The 18963-nt window shown below is 49.9% G+C and overlaps 1 protein-coding gene across 1 annotated transcript in view; it reads left to right on the top strand.

Moving 5' to 3' along the window:
• The first annotated feature begins 11624 nt into the window (after window positions 1-11624).
• LOC143818323 (uncharacterized) overlaps window positions 11625-18963 on the top strand; it is a 33094-nt gene continuing 25755 nt past the window's right edge. The window contains exon 1 of the mRNA XM_077299669.1: window positions 11625-12865. Coding sequence (XP_077155784.1) covers window positions 11669-12757 — 1089 coding nt within the window. The 5' untranslated portion in view covers window positions 11625-11668 and the 3' untranslated portion in view covers window positions 12758-12865. The remainder of the gene's footprint in view (window positions 12866-18963) is intronic.

An 18963-nucleotide genomic window follows, 5' to 3' on the forward strand; every position in this document is an offset into this window, starting at 1 on the left:
ATTATTTGCTTTATTATCGTTTGTTTTGTTCTTTTTGCTGATGGTGTTATTTGTAGAATGTAAGCCCCCAAATGCAGGGGTCTTCTTCTCTTTGTACCAATGTGTCATTGTTAGTTTATGTGCTCTCAGTGATATCTGTACCTTATATGTAACCTCTCATGTACAGCACCATGGAGTCAATGGGTATATATATATATATATATATATATATATATATATATATATATATATATACACACACACTACTAAAAAAAAATAAATGGAACTCTTAAACAACAGAATATAACGCCAAGTAAATCAAACTTCTATGAAATCAAACTGTCCACTTAGGAAGCAACACTGTTTGACAATCAATTTCACATGCTGTTGTGCAAATGGAATAGAAAACAGATGGAAATTATTGGCAATTATCAAGGCACACTCAATAAAGGAGTGGTTCTGCAGGTAGGGACCACAGACCACATCTCAGTACCAATGCTTTCTGGATGATGTTTTGGTCACTTTTGATTATTGGTTGTGCTTTCACACTCGTGGTAGCATGAGACGGACTCTACAACCCACACAAGTGGCTCAGGTAGTGCAGCTCATCCAGGATGGCACATCAATGCGAGCTGTGGCAAGAAGGTTTGCTGTGTCTGTCAGCGTAGTGTCCAGAGGCTGGAGGCGCTACCAGGAGACAGGCCAGTACACCAGGAGATGTGGAGGGGGCCGTAGGAGGGCAACAACCCAGCATCAGGACTGCTACCTCCGCCTTTGTGCAAGGAGGAACAGGAGGAGCACTGCCTGAGCCCTGCAAAATGACCTCCAGCAGGCCACAAATGTGCATGTGTCTGCACAAACGGTTAGAAACTGACTCCATGAGGATGGTCTGAGTGCCCGACGTCCACAGATGGGGGTTGTGCTCACAGCCCAACACCGTGCAGGATGCTTGGCATTTGCCACAGAACACCAGGATTGTCAAATTAGCCACTGGCGCCCTGTGCTCTTCACAGCTGAAAGCAGGTTCACCCTGAGCACATGTGACAGAGTCTGGAGACGCCGTGGAGAGCGATCTGTGGCCTGCAACATCCTTCAGCATGACCGATTTGGCAGTGAGTAATGGTGTGGGGTGGCATTTCTTTGGAGGGCCGCACAGCCCTCCATGTGTTCGCCAGAGGTAGCCTGACTGCCATTAGGTACCGAGATGAGATCCTCAGACTCCTCGTGAGACCATATGCTGATGCGGTTGGCCCTGGGTTCCTCCTAATGCAGGACAATGCCAGACCTCATGTGGCTGGAGTGTGTCAGCAGTTCCTGCAAGATGAAGGCATTGAAGCTATGGACTGGCCCGCCCGTTCCCCAGACCTGAATCAGATTGTACACATCTGGGACATCATGTCTCGCACCATCCAGCAATGTCATGTTGCACCACAGACTGTTGGGGAGTGCTTTAGTCCAGGTCTGGGAGGAGATCCCTCAGGAGACCATCCGTCGCCTCATCAGGAGCATGCCCAGGCAGTGTAGGGAGGTCACACAGGCACGTGGAGGCCACACACACTACTGAGCATAATTTCCATGTCTTGAGGCATTTCCAGTGAAGATGGATCAGCCTGTAATTGGATTTTCCATTTTGATTTTGAGTGGGATTCCAAATCCAGACCGCCATTGGTTATTGGTTAATAAATTTGATTTCCATTGATGATTTTTGTGTGATTTTGTTGTCAGCACATTCAACTTTGTACAGAGAATATTTCATTCATTCAGATCTAGGATGTGTTATTTGAGTGTTCCCTTTATTTTTTTGAGCAGTATATATATATATATATATATATATATATATATATATATATATATACACACACACACTAGATGGTGGCCCGATTCTAACGCATCGGGTATTATAGAATATGTATGTATATAGCAGACACATAGTATATAGCACACGCCACATAGTATATAGGAGCCATGTAGTATATAGCAGACAAATAGTACGTGGCCTGTGCTATATAGTATGTGGCTGCTATATACATACATATTGTAGAATACCCGATGCGTTAATACAGGCCACGCAATATATAACACAGCCCAAACAGTATATAACACAGCCCACATACTATATAACACAGGCCACGCAGTATATAGCAGCCACGTAGTATATAACACAGGCCACACAATATATAGCACAGCCCACGCAGTACAAAACACAGGCCACATAGTATGTAACCCTGGCCACGTAGTATATAGCAGCCATGTAGTATATAACGCAGCCCACGCAGTATCTAACACTGCCCACGTAGTATATAGCACTGCCCATGTAGTATATAGCAGCCATGTAGTATATAGTACTGCCCACGTAGTGTATAGCAGCCATGTAGTATATAGTACTGCCCACGTAGTATATAGTACTGCCCACGTAGTATATAGCAGCCATGTAGTACTGTATATAGTACTGCCCACGTAGTATATAGCAGCCATGTAGTACTGTATATAGTACTGTCCACGTAGTATATAGCAGCCATGTAGTATATAGTACTGCCCACGTAGTATATAGCAGCCATGTAGTATATAGTACTGCCCACGTAGTATATAGCAGCCATGTAGTATATAGTACTGCCCACGTAGTATATAGCAGCCATGTAGTATATAGTACTGCCCACGTAGTATATAGCAGCCATGTAGTATATAGTACTGCCCACGTAGTATATAGCAGCCATGTAGTATATAACGCAGCCCACGCAGTATTTAGCAGTGTGGGCACCATATCCCTGTTAAAAAAAACAATTAAAATAAAAAATAGTTACATACTCACCTCCTGGGATCCAACGGCGCGCTGGCGATGTGCGCGCGGCTGAAGCCATCTTCCGTTCCCAGGATGCATTGCGAAATTACCCAGAAGACTTAGGCTACTTTCACACTAGCGTCGTGCACTGCACGTCGCTATGCGTCGTTTTGAAGAAAAAACGCATCCTGCAAAAGTGCTTGCAGGATGCGTTTTTTCTCCATTGACTTGCATTAGCGACGCTGTGCGACGCATTGCCACACGTCGCAACCGTCATGCGACGGTTGCGTCGGACCGTCGCCACCAAAAAACGTTGCATGTAACGTTTTTTGGTGCGTTGTCTGCAGCATTTCCGACCGCGCATGCGCTGCCGGAACTCCGCCCCCGCCTCTCACAATGGGGCAGCGGATGCGTTGAAAAACAGCATCCGCTGCCCCCGTTGTGCGGCGCTTCCACACTATGCGTCGGTGCGCTGCAATGTCGCATAGCGACGTGCAGTGCACGACGCTAGTGTGAAAGTAGCCTTAGCGGTCTCGTGAGACCGCTAAGTCTTCTGGGTAATTTCGCAATGCATCTCTGGGACCGGAAGGCGCGAGCGCATCCTCGCACTACGGAGGGTGAGTATAGCAGGTTTTTTTTATTATTATTTTTACCAGATTTTTTTTACTATTGATGCGGCATAGGCAGCATCATTAGTAAAACGTTGGGGACACACAGGGTTAATAGCAGCGGTAACGTTACCCGCGGCATAGCGCGGTACGTTACCGCTGGGATTAACCCTGTGTGAGCGGTGACTGGAGGGGATTATGGAGCGAGAGGGCGCCGGGCACTGACTGCAGGGGAGTAGGGAGGGACTAATCGGACTGTGCCCGTCGCTGATTGGTCATGGCAGCCATGACAGGCAGCTGGCGAGACCAATCAGCGACGCGGGATTTCCGTGACGGAAGTTGCCGACAGACAGACGGAAGTACCCCTTAGACAATTATATATATAGATATACAGTCATATGAAAAAGTTTGGGCACCCCTATTAATCTTAAGCTTAATGTTTTATAAAAATTGTTTTTTTTTTGCAACAGCTATTTCAGTTTCATATATCTAATAACTGTTGAACACAGTAATGTTTCTGCCTTGAAATGAGGTTTATTGTACTAACAGAAAATGTGCAATCTGCATTCAAACAAAATTTGACAGGTGCATAAGTATGGGCACCCTTATCATTTTCTTGTTTTAAATACTCCTACCTACTTTTTACTGACTTACTAAAGCACTTTTTGGGGTTTTGTAACCTCATTGAGCTTTGAACTTCATAGCTAGGTGTATGCAATCATGAGAAAAGCTACTTAAAGTGGCAACTTGCAAGTTGTTCTCCTGTTTGAATCTCCTCTGAAGAGTGGCATCATGGGCTCCTCAAAACAACTGTCAAATGATCTGAAAACAAAGATTATTCAACATAGTTGTTCAGGGGAAGGATACAAAAAGCTGTCTCAGATTTAACCTGTCAATTTCCACTTTGAGGAACATAGTAAGGAAATGGAAGAACACAGGTACAGTTCTTGTTAAGGCCAGAAGTGGCAGGCCAAGAAAAACATCAGAAAGGCAGAGAAGAAGAATGGGGAGATCAGTCAAGGACAATCCTCAGACCATCTCCAGAGAGCTGCAGCATCAACTTGCTGCAGCTGGTGTCACTGTGCATCGGTCAACTATACAACGCACTGTGTTTTTTTGCCGCCATGCATAACGCCTTTTTCTATTACCAAACAACTCAATCTTGGTTTCATGAGTCCACAGGACCTTCTTCCAAAAAGAAATTGGCTTCTCCAAATGTGCTTTTGCATACCTCAGCCGACTGTGGCGTGCTTGCAGAAACGGCTTCTTTCGCATCACTCTCCCATACAGCTTCTCCTTGTGCAAAGTGCGTTGTATAGTTGACCGATGCACAGTGACACCATCTGCAGCAAGTTGATGCTGCAGATCTCTGGAGGTGGCCTGAGGATTGTCCTTGACTGATCTCACCATTCTTCTCTGCTTTTCTGATGTTTTTCTTGGCCTGCCACTTCTGGCCTTAACAAGAACTGTACCTGTGTTCTTCCATTTCCTTACTATGTTCCTCACAGTGGAAATTGACAGGTTAAACCTCTGAGACAGCTTTTTGTATCCTTCCCCTGAACAACTATGTTGAATAGTGTTGAGCATTCCGATACCGCAAGTATAAAAAATTTTAAAATGCGCGCGTGTCCAGCCTCCCGGCTTGTGATTTGTTGACCGCGACGCAACCAATCACAAGCCGGGACGTCACGGGAGGCTGGACAAGCGCGCATTTTAAAATGCGCGCGTGTCCAGCCTCCCGGCTTGTGATTGGTTGACCGCGACGCAACCAATCACAAGCCGGGACGTCACGGGAGGCTGGACAAGCGCGCATTTTAAAATGCGCGCGTGTCCAGCCTCCCGTGACGTCACGGCTTGTGATTGGTTGCGTCGCCCATGTGACTGCGACGCAACCAATCACAAAGCCGGGACGTAATTTTAAAATCCTTAAGGGCCTGAAATTACGTCACGGCTTGCTGTGATTGGTTGCGTCGCCCATGTGACTGCGACGCAACCAATCACAAAGCCGGGACGTAATTTTAAAATCCTTAAGGACCTGAAATTACGTCACGGCTTGCTGTGATTGGTTGCGTCGCCCATGTGACTGCGACGCAACCAATCACAAAGCCGGGACTTCACGTAAGGAAAGAAAAGCGCGAATTTTAAGCAAACAACGCTGCCGGTTCCCTCGGAGAGGTGAGTATAGCAATATTTTTTATTTTAATTCTTTCTTTTACACATTAATATGGTTCCCAGGGCCTGAAGGAGAGTTTCCTCTCCTTCAGACCCTGGGAACCATCAGGAATACCGTCCGATACTTGAGTCCCATTGACTTGTATTGGTATCGGTATCGGATTGGATCCGATACTTTGCCGGTATCGGCCGATACTTTCCGATACCGATACTTTCAAGTATCGGACGGTATCGCTCAACACTAATGTTGAATAATCTTTGTTTTCAGATCATTTGACAGTTGTTTTGAGGAGCCCATGATGCCACTCTTCGGAGGAGATTCAAACAGGAGAACAACTTGCAAGTGGCCACTTTAAGTAGCTTTTCTCATGATTGCATACACCTAGCTATGAAGTTCAAAGCTCAATGAGGTTACAAAACCCAAAAAAGTGCTTTAGTAAGTCAGTAAAAAGTAGGTAGGAGTATTTAAAACAAGAAAATGATAAGGGTGCCCATACTTATGCACCTGTCAAATTTTGTTTGAATGCAGATTGCACATTTTCTGTTAGTACAATAAACCTCATTTCAAGGCAGAAACATTACTGTGTCCAACAGTTATTAGATATATGAAACTGAAATAGCTGTTGCAAAAAAAACAATTTTTATAAAACATTAAGCTTAAGATTAATAGGGGTGCCCAAACTTTTTCATATGACTGTATATATGAATAGTAATAATTTGCTCAAGTTTTTAAAACTGTTGCACATTGTGTAATCTGCACAGATTTAAGGCCGTTCAGAAGTAGAAAATCTTGCATTTGATGGAGTAATTGATTTTTCCACTACCTCTGTAATAGAGGGATCTTTTGTATAAAACTTACAGTCTTTATAGCATGCTCTGTCTGAACTGGGCCCATTTAGTCTTACAATATTAAAATAATAGAAAACAGGAAACCCAGTTGCATACTGGATGCAAAAGAGTTGCACAGGGCAAGTTCAACAACTCCTATAAAGGAGGAACCAACTGCAAACTAATGATAAACCCAGGCAAATCCGGAGTATCAATTACCCGCCTCCCCAAGTTTTAAAGCTGATTTCTCAAGGTTGCTATACTAAAGTGGGAAATGTTTCAGTTACTGTATATACTGTATATGTTATAGGTTCTATATAGACTCGTCAGTGTAGGGAACTACTCCGATAGCCTTCTAGTGCTGCTGTGACTTATCTGCATCTTCCTATTTATCTGCATAAAAGCAAGCTACGTGGAAATTTACCTTTTTATCAAAATTTCCCTCCATTAAAAACAGAAGGCTTTTTAATTCCATAGTTTGCAGAGGTAGCCGGTAATCTAAACAAGGAGCAGAAGTCTATCAGAGGTGGCTAGTTTCCTCGTAAAGTAGTTCAGCTCTTGTATGCTTTTTAGCTATAGAGCTTGCAAGCACTGCTCTGATGCTAACCACAGATCGCTGGATTCAGCCAGCTTCATTGTCCATGCACTTGTAATGAGCTGGCCGGCTCTGACTGTTCTGTGATCATTGACATAGAATCTGTGGCAGACACTGCCCCCGTGTGGCCAGAAGTTGTACCTATGTCGAATGTGATTACAGGGAAACAAACTGTATTTGCAAAACTCCCCCCTGCTGTGTCATGTGATCAGGAAGGAGAGGAAGAAAAAGCCCGGGAAGTCTGTCTGTGCAGAGAGAGATCAGTGTGCGATCTGGCGTCCTCCCATATATGCGACATAGGAGATTGGCTGGATGATTCCCCTCCCTTGAAAGCTGACTTCCAGATTGTTCCCAGCTCCCACACTGCAGAGCACTCAGCGGTGACATCTCCACAGATCCTGAACCCACGAACTGTAAGCGGGTCCTCTGTTGAGAGGCCGAACATTCCACCCCTACCTGCCGTACCCCAAGGACTACAGTTTGGACCTGAGAGACGGAATTTTGTTTAATCCCTGTTGTTTTCTCTTCGGCTGGAGCGTCCCCCTGCAGTGACAGGCCTGCGACGTGGGAAGATAACCTTCTGGAGCAAAGAGACTGGTAACGTGTGGATAGGGAAAGTGAGGGACAGTTTGTATTACACGTTATTTCTGTGGATAGGCATATTTTGTGTTGTTTATTATTGTGTTCCGCTGTGTTAAGGAAAAATGTATAACAGTAAAGATATGTTTGTTAAAATGGAATCTGGGTGTGGAAGTTTTGCTGAGCCAGATCATGGATATACATGGGCGGCCTTGCCCTCGGACACTTCATCTGGCGTAGTCGGCAGGATCTGTGCCCAGCAGGATTCCCACCCAGGCCCAGTATACAGTCAGAAACCGCCGCCGGTGTCCATTGTAAACCAGGTCAGGAAATTTGGCGGGCGAAACTACCTCGTACCAGAGTGGGCGGAACAAGTGCGGATACTGGGAGAAATGTATAATATTGACCCTAAGACCTTGGCAGAAATGGCGGTACTGACGCTAGAGGGGGAGGCATGGACGACAGTCAGACTGGAGATGGTCAGGGGGCAGCGTGTGTTAGAGGATTTGGTGCGGGTGCTGGAAAAGACCTATGGACCTACTACGTACCAGGGAACACTGCGATACCTGTTCTTCAGACAGACACAGCTTGAATGTGAAGACATTCCCCAATATGCAAATGCCCTTCAGGTACTCCTTGAACAAGTCTGTGCAAAAGGGGAACAACTGGCTACTATGGCTCCTCGTGACCTGGTACTGAGAGATCAATTCGTTATAGGGCTGAGAGACCAGTATCTTAACCGTACGCTACAGGACTTGATTCGGATGACGCCGACTCTCACCTTCGCTGAAGTCAAGCAGGAAGCCATAGAACGTTCTAGGGGACCCGTCATGGATGTGGGGACTCAAAGCGCTGCGTGCAGATCCATATTAGACAGTAAACAGCCCAACAGTGACACCGAGGAGCTGAAACAGATGGTAGCAGATTTACAGCAACAGGTGTCACCGACAAATACCACCTCAACAATACCAGGAGGTGAAAAGCCTCTTAGAATCTATGCTACACGCCGGAGTGGTGCGGGAAAGCCAGAGCCCATGGGCTGCACCCGTGGTGATAGTCAAAAAGAAAGATGGATCCCTGAGATTTTGCGTAGACTACCGTCGGCTGAACGCTTGCACGATCCGGGACTCCTATCCACTCCCCCGGATCGAAGAGTCACTGACCGCCCTGAAAAAGGCCAAATATTTTTCGTCTCTAGACTTGGCCAGTGGATATTGGCAGGTCCCCATGAGTGAGAAGGACAGAGAAAAGACCGCCTTCATCCTTCCCATGGGCCTGTACGAGTTTGACCGGATGCCATTCGGCTTGAGTAACGCACCAGGGACCTTTCAGAGACTGATGGAACGCTGTCTGGGAGATTTCAACTTCGAATTCACGCTGATATACCTTGACGACATCATGGTATACTCTGCCACCTTCGAGGATCATCTTCACAAGCTTGGCAAAGTGTTCCAGCGCTTGAAGAAACACGGCCTGAAGTTGAAGCCCAGCAAGTGCCGTCTATTCCAGCAGGAGATCGATTACCTGGGGCACCGGATCTCGGCCGAAGGTGTCCAACCCTCTCCAGAGAAGATAGCAGCTGTCCAAGAGTGGCCACAGCCAACTACCATCAAAGAAGTCCAGGCTTTCCTGGGGCTAGCGGGCTATTACCGCCGATTTGTCAAGGACTTTGCCCGGCTTGCGGAACCACTGCATGAGACCCTCCGAGGGACCGCGAACAGTCCCAGAGGACGACGCATCAGCTGGGGGCCCGACCAAGAAAAATCCTTCCGGGCGCTTCAAGCTGCTCTGACATCACCCCTTATTCTGGCATTTGCAGACTACACCTTGCCGTTCCAGTTATACACCGACACCAGCCTTCAAGGTCTCGGGGTGGTCCTCTCCCAAGTCCAAGATAACAAGGAACGCGTAATAGCCTATGCCAGTAGATCCCTCCGTGACACCGAAAAGAACCCCGTCAACTACAGCTCTTTCCGCCTGGAACTCCTGGCCCTGACCTGGGCTATGACAGAGAAATTCGCTGGCTACCTGACAGGGGCGGAGGTGCTGGTCGTGACAGACAACAATCCTCTTGCCCACCTAGAAAATGCCAAACTAGGGGCAATGGAACAGCGCTGGATGGCAAGGCTCTCTAGATTCCAATACAAAATTAAATACAGAGCGGGGACGGAGAATCAGAATGCTGACAGCCTTTCCAGAGTGACATCATCCCCGCCAGTGGGGAACCGGGATGAAGAGTTGGAGGAAGATGAACTGCCCAACTTTGCCCGGCTAGCTAAACAAATAGAAGATAGCCGCCAGTATGCTGTAGGTGGGATCGAAGCCGTAGTGTGGTCCCCCCTGTCCCAACAAGAATGGGCCAAGCTTCAAGATCGAGACCCTGAACACGTCTTACTGAAACAGTACGTGACGACACAAGAGAAACCACCCTCCGAAGTAAGAGCCCGACTATCAACCAGGGCCTCTGCCCTACTTGCCCAATGGGATCGGCTGATCGTGAAGGATGGAGTCTTGTATCGCAGGGCCCTTTTATCCCATATGCTGGAAGAATGTTTGCAGATTGTCGTCCCGATGCAGCTAGCCCATGAGATGGTGGCTGAAGCCCACAGAAGGAACGGCCACTTCGGCATAGACAAGACCCTCCGGTGGACCGAGCAATTCATTTTTTGCCCAGGACTCCGTAAGCTGGTTGAAAACGTCTGCCTAAGATGTCGTACATGTGAACTCCACAAGTCTACTGAGCAGCGTGCACCCGTCCAGACTATTAGCACATCCAGGCCCCTCGAGTTGTTGATGGTGGACTATCTGTTGATCGGAACGGCGAATAGTGGCTACCAGTACTGTCTGGTGATGGTGGACCACTTCACGAAATTCGCCGTCGCTGTTGCTACCAAAGATCAGACTGCCGAGTCAGCTGCACAGGCCATCTGTCAACACTTCGTTCGGGTCTACGGGTGTCCGGAGCAGCTGCACTCTGATCAGGGGGTGTGTTTCGAAGGGCGAGTCATTGAAGAACTTCAGCAGATGTATGGAATCAAGAAGTCCAGGACCACCCCGTATCATCCACAAGGGAATGGCGCGTGTGAACGTTTCAACCGGACTCTCTTACAACTGATCCGAACCTTAGCAGAAGACAAAAAGCCCGACTGGCCTCGATTCCTCCCAGAACTGCTGTGGGCCTATAACAATCAAGTCCATTCTGTCACCGGATACACGCCTTACACCCTCCTTTTTGGCCGCCCGGGCAAAAGCATCCATGAGCTACACTTGTCTAACTCTATAATCGTATAAAGAATTGCGTATGAGAACAAAAATGATACAATACATTTTATTAGAGAAAAAACACAACAACAACAGGGGATACAATCCCAAATACTACTTTAAAACACATTAAAACCTGATAGCCACAGGTGTGTTAAGCAGATGACTTCCCCTGACGAAGGCACGCCGCCGAAACGCGCGTAGGGGCAGTGGCACCATTGTCTGAGTGTCTAGGTAAAGTATTATTATCTGTAATCTTGTTATTTCATCTGCCATGTGTTATTATGTGACTGCCATTTCCTCAGCGCTCTATGTAGCGTTCATATTTACTATAGATAATCTTTATGGCAGTACAGTCAATGTGACTCCTGACTGTGGGAGTGAAGTCCTGTTCTTGTACCATTTGGTACTGGGCTCCAAAATTATGGGTATGGCAGCGTAGGATATAACCATATATATTTTGTTTTTGCTTTGCTTTGTTGTATATATTCACTCAGTCTGGTGCCACTTCAATTATTTTGGCTCATCTGCTTAACACACCTGTGGCTATCAGGTTTTAATGTGTTTTAAAGTAGTATTTGGGATTGTATCCCCTGTTGTTGTTGTGTTTTTTCTCTAATAAAATGTATTGTATCATTTTTGTTCTCATACGCAATTCTTTATACGATTATATATATATTTAGCGTTGAACATATGTGGATTTTTGGATATTTGGGACGTTGAACATGTGTTTAGCTGATGGCTATTGATTAGTATATATGTACGTCCGTTTTTGTTGAGGGTAACTATTTGATCTCTCACTTGTCTAACTCTGATGAAGACACCTGTGGTACCTATCCTTCCTGGCTACAAGCACACCGTCAAAGGATGGAAACTGTCTACCGGCTGGTGGAACAGCAGATCCAGGACCAGGTCCACGCTGATCCACTTCCAGTACAAGAAGACCTACTGAGTGTGGGTCAACTAGTCCTAGTTCGTATAAAGAAACCACAAGGAAAACTCCGGCCCAAGTGGGAGACCGAAGTCTATCGAATAATTGGACACCCGTACCCTGATGGCCCCGTCTATCAAGTACAAGGCGAAGACAGCGGCAGCCTCCGCACCCTGCACCGTAACATGTTGCGCCCCTGCCGTTCTCAGCCTGACTCCTCTCCTGTGATACCTAGAGAGATGGATATCACTAATACTGTGGGAGACACCGACACCGGGGATGTAGAGGTAGAAGACATACCTACCCTGGCTCGCCTGACTGACGCGTCTGAACCCCTTGCCTCCTCGACTGACTTACCGACTGGGGCAGAGAGTGGGGTGACTGATCGGGGAGAGAGATTAGCACCCGTTAGGCGGACAGCTAGGACCAACGCAGGAGTGCCCCCGGGACAATCCTACAGAGACCAATATGTGTGGCCCTCTTCACAGCCGGGTCCTACAACCTCCACAGCCATCGCCGCCCTGGAGTCAGTCGTTGACAGGGACTGCCAACCTTCAAGTGGGGGGGCGTGTAATGAGCTGGCCGGCTCTGACTGTTCTGTGATCATTGACATAGAATCTGTGACAGACACTGCCCCCGTGTGGCCAGAAGTTGTACCTATGTCGAATGTGATTACAGGGAAACAAACTGTATTTGCAAAACTCCCCCCTGCTGTGTCATGTGATCAGGAAGGAGAGGAAGAAAAAGCCCGGGAAGTCTGTCTGTGCAGAGAGAGATCAGTGTGCGATCTGGCGTCCTCCCATATATGCGACATAGGAGATTGCCTGGATGATTCCCCTCCCTTGAAAGCTGACTTCCAGATTGTTCCCAGCTCCCACACTGCAGAGCACTCAGCGGTGACATCTCCACAGATCCTGAACCCACGAACTGTAAGCGGGTCCTCTGTTGAGAGGCCGAACATTCCACCCCTACCTGCCGTACCCCAAGGACTACAGTTTGGACCTGAGAGATGGAATTTTGTTTAATCCCTGTTGTTTTCTCTTCGGCTGGAGCGTCCCCCTGCAGTGACAGGCCTGCGACGTGGGAAGATAACCTTCTGGAGCAAAGAGACTGGTAACGTGTGGATAGGGAAAGTGAGGGACAGTTTGTATTACACGTTATTTCTGTGGATAGGCATATTTTGTGTTGTTTATTATTGTGTTCCGCTGTGTTAAGGAAAAATGTATAACAGTAAAGATATGTTTGTTAAAATGGAATCTGGGTGTGGAAGTTTTGCTGAGCCAGATCATGGATATACATGGGCGGCCTTGCCCTCGTCCACTTCACACTCACGATGCTGCAGAGCCAAAGCTATCTCTGCTGGCTACAGTGGACAGTTTGGGCCAGCTGTGCAGCCATGTTGCTGGTCTGTTCTGCCAATCATTCAGGAACTCCTCCTAGCAAGAAAGAAGCCCGGAGGCTGGTTAGTGGTAGCCCTCCAAAACTCGTAATGAAGATAACCCTGTAAAGTGATACTGGGGGACAGAAGTAGTGGTAGAAAATAGATAGGTACTTACTGTATATGTATAGGGTGTTAGTTTGCCAAACAAAAAACTCAAATTTTTACTGGAAGAAAATGTGGTCTCTAAACTTCTCTTGTTGTCAGGAAGGTGTGGAGTCAGAGTGGCTCGGATATTTAATAATTTGGGCCACGTATGCACAAGAATGATGGAAGAGTACCAGCACTACAGGGAGAGCCGTTAACTGTAAGTACCACATGGCAAATAGTACTGGTCTAAATGAGCCCTAATGTGTTTCTTCTAATAGAAGGATGGTGTAAACCTCCTGTCCATTCCCGGCCTCCACACGTTCTATTTTCTGCACCAAACCTTTTAGTGGGATTATAGGAAAGAAATTGGTCTTTATACCGAACATGATGGAATGAATGAAGATGGATCATCCTCAACATCATCCTTCCCCTCCTCTCTCCTGACATCGTCCTCCTCATCCATCCTCGATATCCTCCGTCCTCGACATCGTCCTCCTCTCCATCTGTCCTCAATATTGTCCTCTATGCCGTCCTCGACAACGTCCGTCCTTGACATCCTCCTCATACGCCCTCGACATCCTCCTCATCGTTCGTGCTCGACATCCTCCTCGTCTGTCGTCGACATCCTTTTTCTCGACATCCTCCTCCTCGTCCGTCCTCGACATCCTTCTCCTCATCCTTCCTCGACATCCTTCTCATCATCCTTCCTCGACATCCTCCTCATCCGTCCTCGACAGCCTTCTCCTCACCCATCCTCGACATCCTCCTCGTCCGTCCTCGACATCCTCCTTCTTCCTCGACATCCTCCTTCTCGACATCCTCCTCTTAGTCCGTCCTCGACATCCTTCTCCTCGTCCTTCCTCGACATCCTTCTCCTCATCCGTCCTCAACATCCTTCTCGTCATCTGTCCTCAACATCCTTCTCGTCAACCGTCCTCGACATCCTCCTCCTCGTCCTTCTTCAACATCCCCTCCTCATCCGTCCTCGACATCTTCCTCCTCAGCCGTCCTCGACATCCTCCTTGTCTGTTCTCGACATCCTCCTCGTCTGTTCTCGACATCCTCCTCGTCCGTCCTCGACATCTTCCTCCTCCTGGTCCATCCTCGACATCCTCCTCCTCCATCCTCAACTTTCACCTCCTCATCCGTCCTTTACATCCTCCTCCTCATTCGTCCTCGACATCCTCCTCCTCATCCATCCTCGACATCCTCCTCGACTTCCTCTTCCTCCTTGTCCGTCCTCGACATCCTCCCCCTCGTCCGTCCTCGACATCCTCTTCCTCCTCGTCCGTCATCGATATCCTCCTCATCCGTCCTCGACTTCCACCTCCTCGTCCGTCCTTTACATCCTCCTCATTCGTCCTCGACATCCTCCTCCTCCTCATCCATCCTCGACATCCTCCTCGACTTCCTCTTCCCCCTCATCCGTCCTCGACATCCTCTTCCTCCTCATCCGTCCTCGGTATCCTCCTCATCCGTCCTCGACTTCCACTTCCTCGTCCGTCCTTTACATCCTCCTCCTCCTCATTCGTCCTCGACATCCTCATCATCCATCCTCGACATCCTCCTCGACTTCCTCTTCCTCCTTATCCGTCCTCGACATCCTCCCCCTCGTCCGTCCTCGACATCCTCTTCCTCCTCGTCCGTCCTCGATATCCTCCTCCTCATCCGTCCTCGACTTCCTCCTCCTCGTCCGTCCTTTACATCCTCCTCCTCCTCATTCGTCCTCGACATCCTCCTCATCCATCCTCGACATCCTCCTCGACTTCCTCTTCCTCCTTGTCCGTCCTTGACATCTTCCTCCTCGTCCGTCCTCGACATCCTCCCCCTCGTCCGTCCTCGACATCCTCCTCCTCCTCGTCCATCCTGGATAGCCTCCTCATCCGTCCTCAACATACTCCTCGACTGCCTCTTCCTCCTTGTCCGTCCTCAACATCCTCCTCCTCATCCGTCCTCGACATCCTCCCCCTCGTCCGTCTTCGATATCCTCCTCCTCATCCGTCCTCGACATCCTCCTCGACTTCCTCTTCCTCCTGGTCCATCCTCGACATCCTCCTCCTCATCCGTCCTCGACATCTTCCTCCTCGTCCGTCCTCGACATCGTCCTTGTCCATCCTCGACATCCTCCTCATATAGTCTGTTGGTTTGAGAACTGCAGTCCGTCAGTCTGCGAACTCCTGCAGTCCGTCAGTCTTCGATATCGTCAGCTTCCTCCTCCGATCTATCAGTCTGCGACCTTCTCCTCTGGTCCGTCGGTCTGCGACCTCCTCCTCCGCTCCATCGGTCTGCTACCTCCTCCTCCGCTCCGTCAGTCTGCTACCTTCTCCTCCTCCGTTCCATCAGTCAGCTACGTCCTCCTCCTCTGCTCCGTCGTTCTGCTACCTCCTCTACTGAGTCGGTCTTCTACCTCCTCCTCATCCGTTGGTCTGCTACCTCCTTCGCTCCGTCATTCTGCAATGTCCTCCTCCTCTGGTTTTTCAGTCTGTGACCTCCTCCTTCTGCCATCCGTCCCTCTGTGACCTCCTCCTCCTCCGCTCCGTCGGTCTGCTAACTCCTCCTACACTCTGTCAGTCTTCTAGCTTCTCCTCCTCTCCATCGATTTGCTGCCTCCTACTCCCCATCGGTCTGCTACTTCCTCCATCGGTCTGCTACCTCCTGCGCTTCAACGGTCTACAATGTACTTCTCCTCCTCCGTTTTTTTGCTCTGCGACCTCCTCCTTCTGCGATCCGTCGCTCTGCGACCTCCTGCAGTGTCTCACTCTGCGACCTCCTCCTCCTCTGCTCCGTCGGACAGCTACCTCCTCCTCCTTTCCCCCATCGATCTGCTACCTCCTCCGCTTCAATGGTCTGCAATGTCCTCCTCCGTATTTTTGCTCTGCGACCTCCTCCTTCTGCAGTCCGTCGATCTGCGACCTCCTGCAGTGTCTCACTCTGCGATCTCCTTCTTTGCTCCGTTCAACCGCTTCCTCCTCCTCCTCCTGTACTCCATTGGTCTGCTACCTTCTCTGCTCCGTCGTTCTGCTACCTCCTCCGGTCCATTGGTCTGCGATGTCTTCCTCCTCTGGTCCGTCAGTTTGTGATTTTCTCTTCCTCCTCTGCTCCATCGGTTTGCGATGTCCTCCTCCTCCGCTGCATTGGTTTGCAATCTCCTCCTCCTCCGCTCCATCGGTCAGCTACCTCCTCCTTCTCCGCTCCGTCAGTTTGTGATTTCCTCCTCCTCCGCTCCGTTGGTTTGCGATCTCCTCCTCCTCGTCGTTCTGCTACCTCCTCCTCCTTCTGGTCCATCGATCTGCGATGTCCTCCTCCTTCTCTGGTCCGTCGGTCTGCGATGTCCTCCTCCTCTGGTTCCTCGGTGTGCTATGTCTTCCTGCTCTGGTCTGTCGGATTGCGACCTCCTCCTCTTCTGGTGCGTCGATCTGCGACCTCCTCTTCCTTCTGCAGTCCATTGCTCTGCGACCTCCTCTGGTCCGTCGGTCTGCAATCTCCTCTTCCGCATCGTTGATCTGCGTTCTCCTCCTCCTTCTCCGGTCCGTCAATCTGCGTTCCCCTCCTCCGGTCCGTCAGTCTGCGATGTCCTCCTCCAGTCAGTCGGTCTGCATTGTCCTCCGGTCTGTCTGTCTGCGATGTCCTTCTCCTCCTCCGCTCCATCAGTCTGCTACCTCCTCCTGCTCCGGTCCATCAGTCTGCGATGTCCTCCTCTGGTCCATCGATCTGTGATGTGTTCCTCCTCCTCCGCTCCATCGGTCTGCTAGCTCCTCTTCTCTATTGGTCTGCTACCTCCTCCTGCTCCTCTGATCCATCGGTCTGCGATGTCCTCCTCCTCCTCCAGGCCGTTGGTCTGCAATTTCCTCTTCCTCCTTCGGTCTGCGATGTCCTTCTCTGGTCCGTCGGTCTGCGACTTCCTCCGGTCCATTGCTTTGCGACCTCTTCCTCCTCCGGTACGTTGGTCTGCGACCTCCTCCATCAGTCCTTCGGTCTGCGACCTCCTCCTCCTTCTGCGGTCCTTCAGTCTGCGATCTCCTCCTCCAGTCCGTCAGTCTGCGATGCATTCCTCCAGTCCTTCAGTCTGTGATGTCCTCTTCCGGTCCGTCGGTCTGTGATGTCGTCCTCCTTCTCCACTCCGACGGTCTGCGATGTCCTCCTCCTCCGGGCATCGGTCTGCGATGTCCTTCTTCTCCGGTCGGTCTCCGATGTCCTCCTCCTCCGGTCTGCGATGTACTCCTCTGCTTTGTCAGTCTGTGATGTCCTCCTCCTGTCTGTCGATCTGCTAACTCCTCCTCCTGCAGTCCGTCGGTTGGCGATCTCGACCTCCTCCGATTTGTGGCTCTGCGACCTCCTTCTTCTGTGGCCCGTTTCTCTGCGACCTGCTCTGGGCTATCGCTCTGCATCCTCCTCCGCCCTGACAATCTGCTACCTCCTCCTCCGCTTCATTGGTCTGTGATGTCCTCTTCCTCCTCCGGTCCGTCGCTCTGCGATCTCCTTTTGAGGTCCGTCGGACTGCAACCTCCTCCTCTTGTTCGTCGTAATGCAATCTTCTCCTCTGGTTCGTCGGTCAGCGATCTTCTTCAGTTCGTCGGTCTGCATTCTCCTCCTCCAGTCCATCAGTCTCCATTCTCCTCCTCCTCTGGTCCGTTGGTCTGCATTCTCCTCCAGTCCATTGGTCTGCGATGTCCTCCTCCTTCTGTGGTCCGTCAGTTAGAGATATCAACCTCCTCCTCCTGTGCATTGGTCTGTGACCTCCTCCTGTCCGTCGGTCTGCTACCTCCTCCGTCGGTCTATGACCTTCTCCTCCAGTTCGTGGGTCTGCGACCTCCTCCACCTGTCTTTCGGTCTGCGACCTCCTCCTTCTTCTGCTGTCCGTCGGTCTGCAATCTCCTCCTCTGGTACGTCAGTTGGCGATGCCCTCCTCCAGTCCGTCGGTCTGTGATTCCTCCTCCTCCGGTCCGTCTTTATGCGATGTCATCCTCCTCCGCTCCGTCGGTCTGCGATGTCCTCCTCCTCCGCCCTGATGGTCTGCTACCTGCTCCTCCTCCGCTCCATCACTTTGCGATGTTTTCCTCCTCCGGTCCATCGGTTGGCAATATCCTCTTCCTCCTCCGGTCCGTCGATTTGCGACCTCCTTTTGCGGTCTGTCGGCCTGCGATCTCCTCTGGTTCGTCGGTAAGTGATCTCCTTCTTCGTTTCGTTCGTCTGCGTTCTCCTCCTCCTCCAGTCCATCGTTCTCCTCCGGTCCGTCTGTCTGCGTTCTTCTCCGGTCCGTCGGTCTGCGTTATCCTCCAGTCCGTCGGTCTGCGTTATCCTCCAGTCCGTCGGTCTGCGTTATCCTCCAGTCCGTCGGTCTGCGTTATCCTCCGGTCCGTCGGTCTGCGATGTTCTTCTCCTTCTGTGGTCCGTCAGTTAGAGATCTCGACCTCCTCCTCCTGTCTGTCGGTCTGCTACCTCCTCCTTTGATCTCCTACCTCCTCCGCTCCTCCTCTGGTTTGTCGCTCTGCGACCTACACCTCCGGTCGGTTGATCTGCGACCTCCACGGTCCATCACTCTGCGACCTTGCCTCCGGTCCATCCTCCTCCTCCTCGTCGGTCTGAGATCTCCTCCTCTGGTTCTCCTCCTCCTCCGGTCCGTCGGCCTGCATTCTCCTCCTAATCTTCCGTTCCGTTGGTCTGTGTTCTCCTCCGCTCTGTCCGTCTGCTACCTCCTCCTCC

Source organism: Ranitomeya variabilis, chromosome 3, assembly GCF_051348905.1.
Source record: "Ranitomeya variabilis isolate aRanVar5 chromosome 3, aRanVar5.hap1, whole genome shotgun sequence".
Classification (NCBI taxonomy): Eukaryota; Metazoa; Chordata; class Amphibia; order Anura; family Dendrobatidae; genus Ranitomeya; species Ranitomeya variabilis.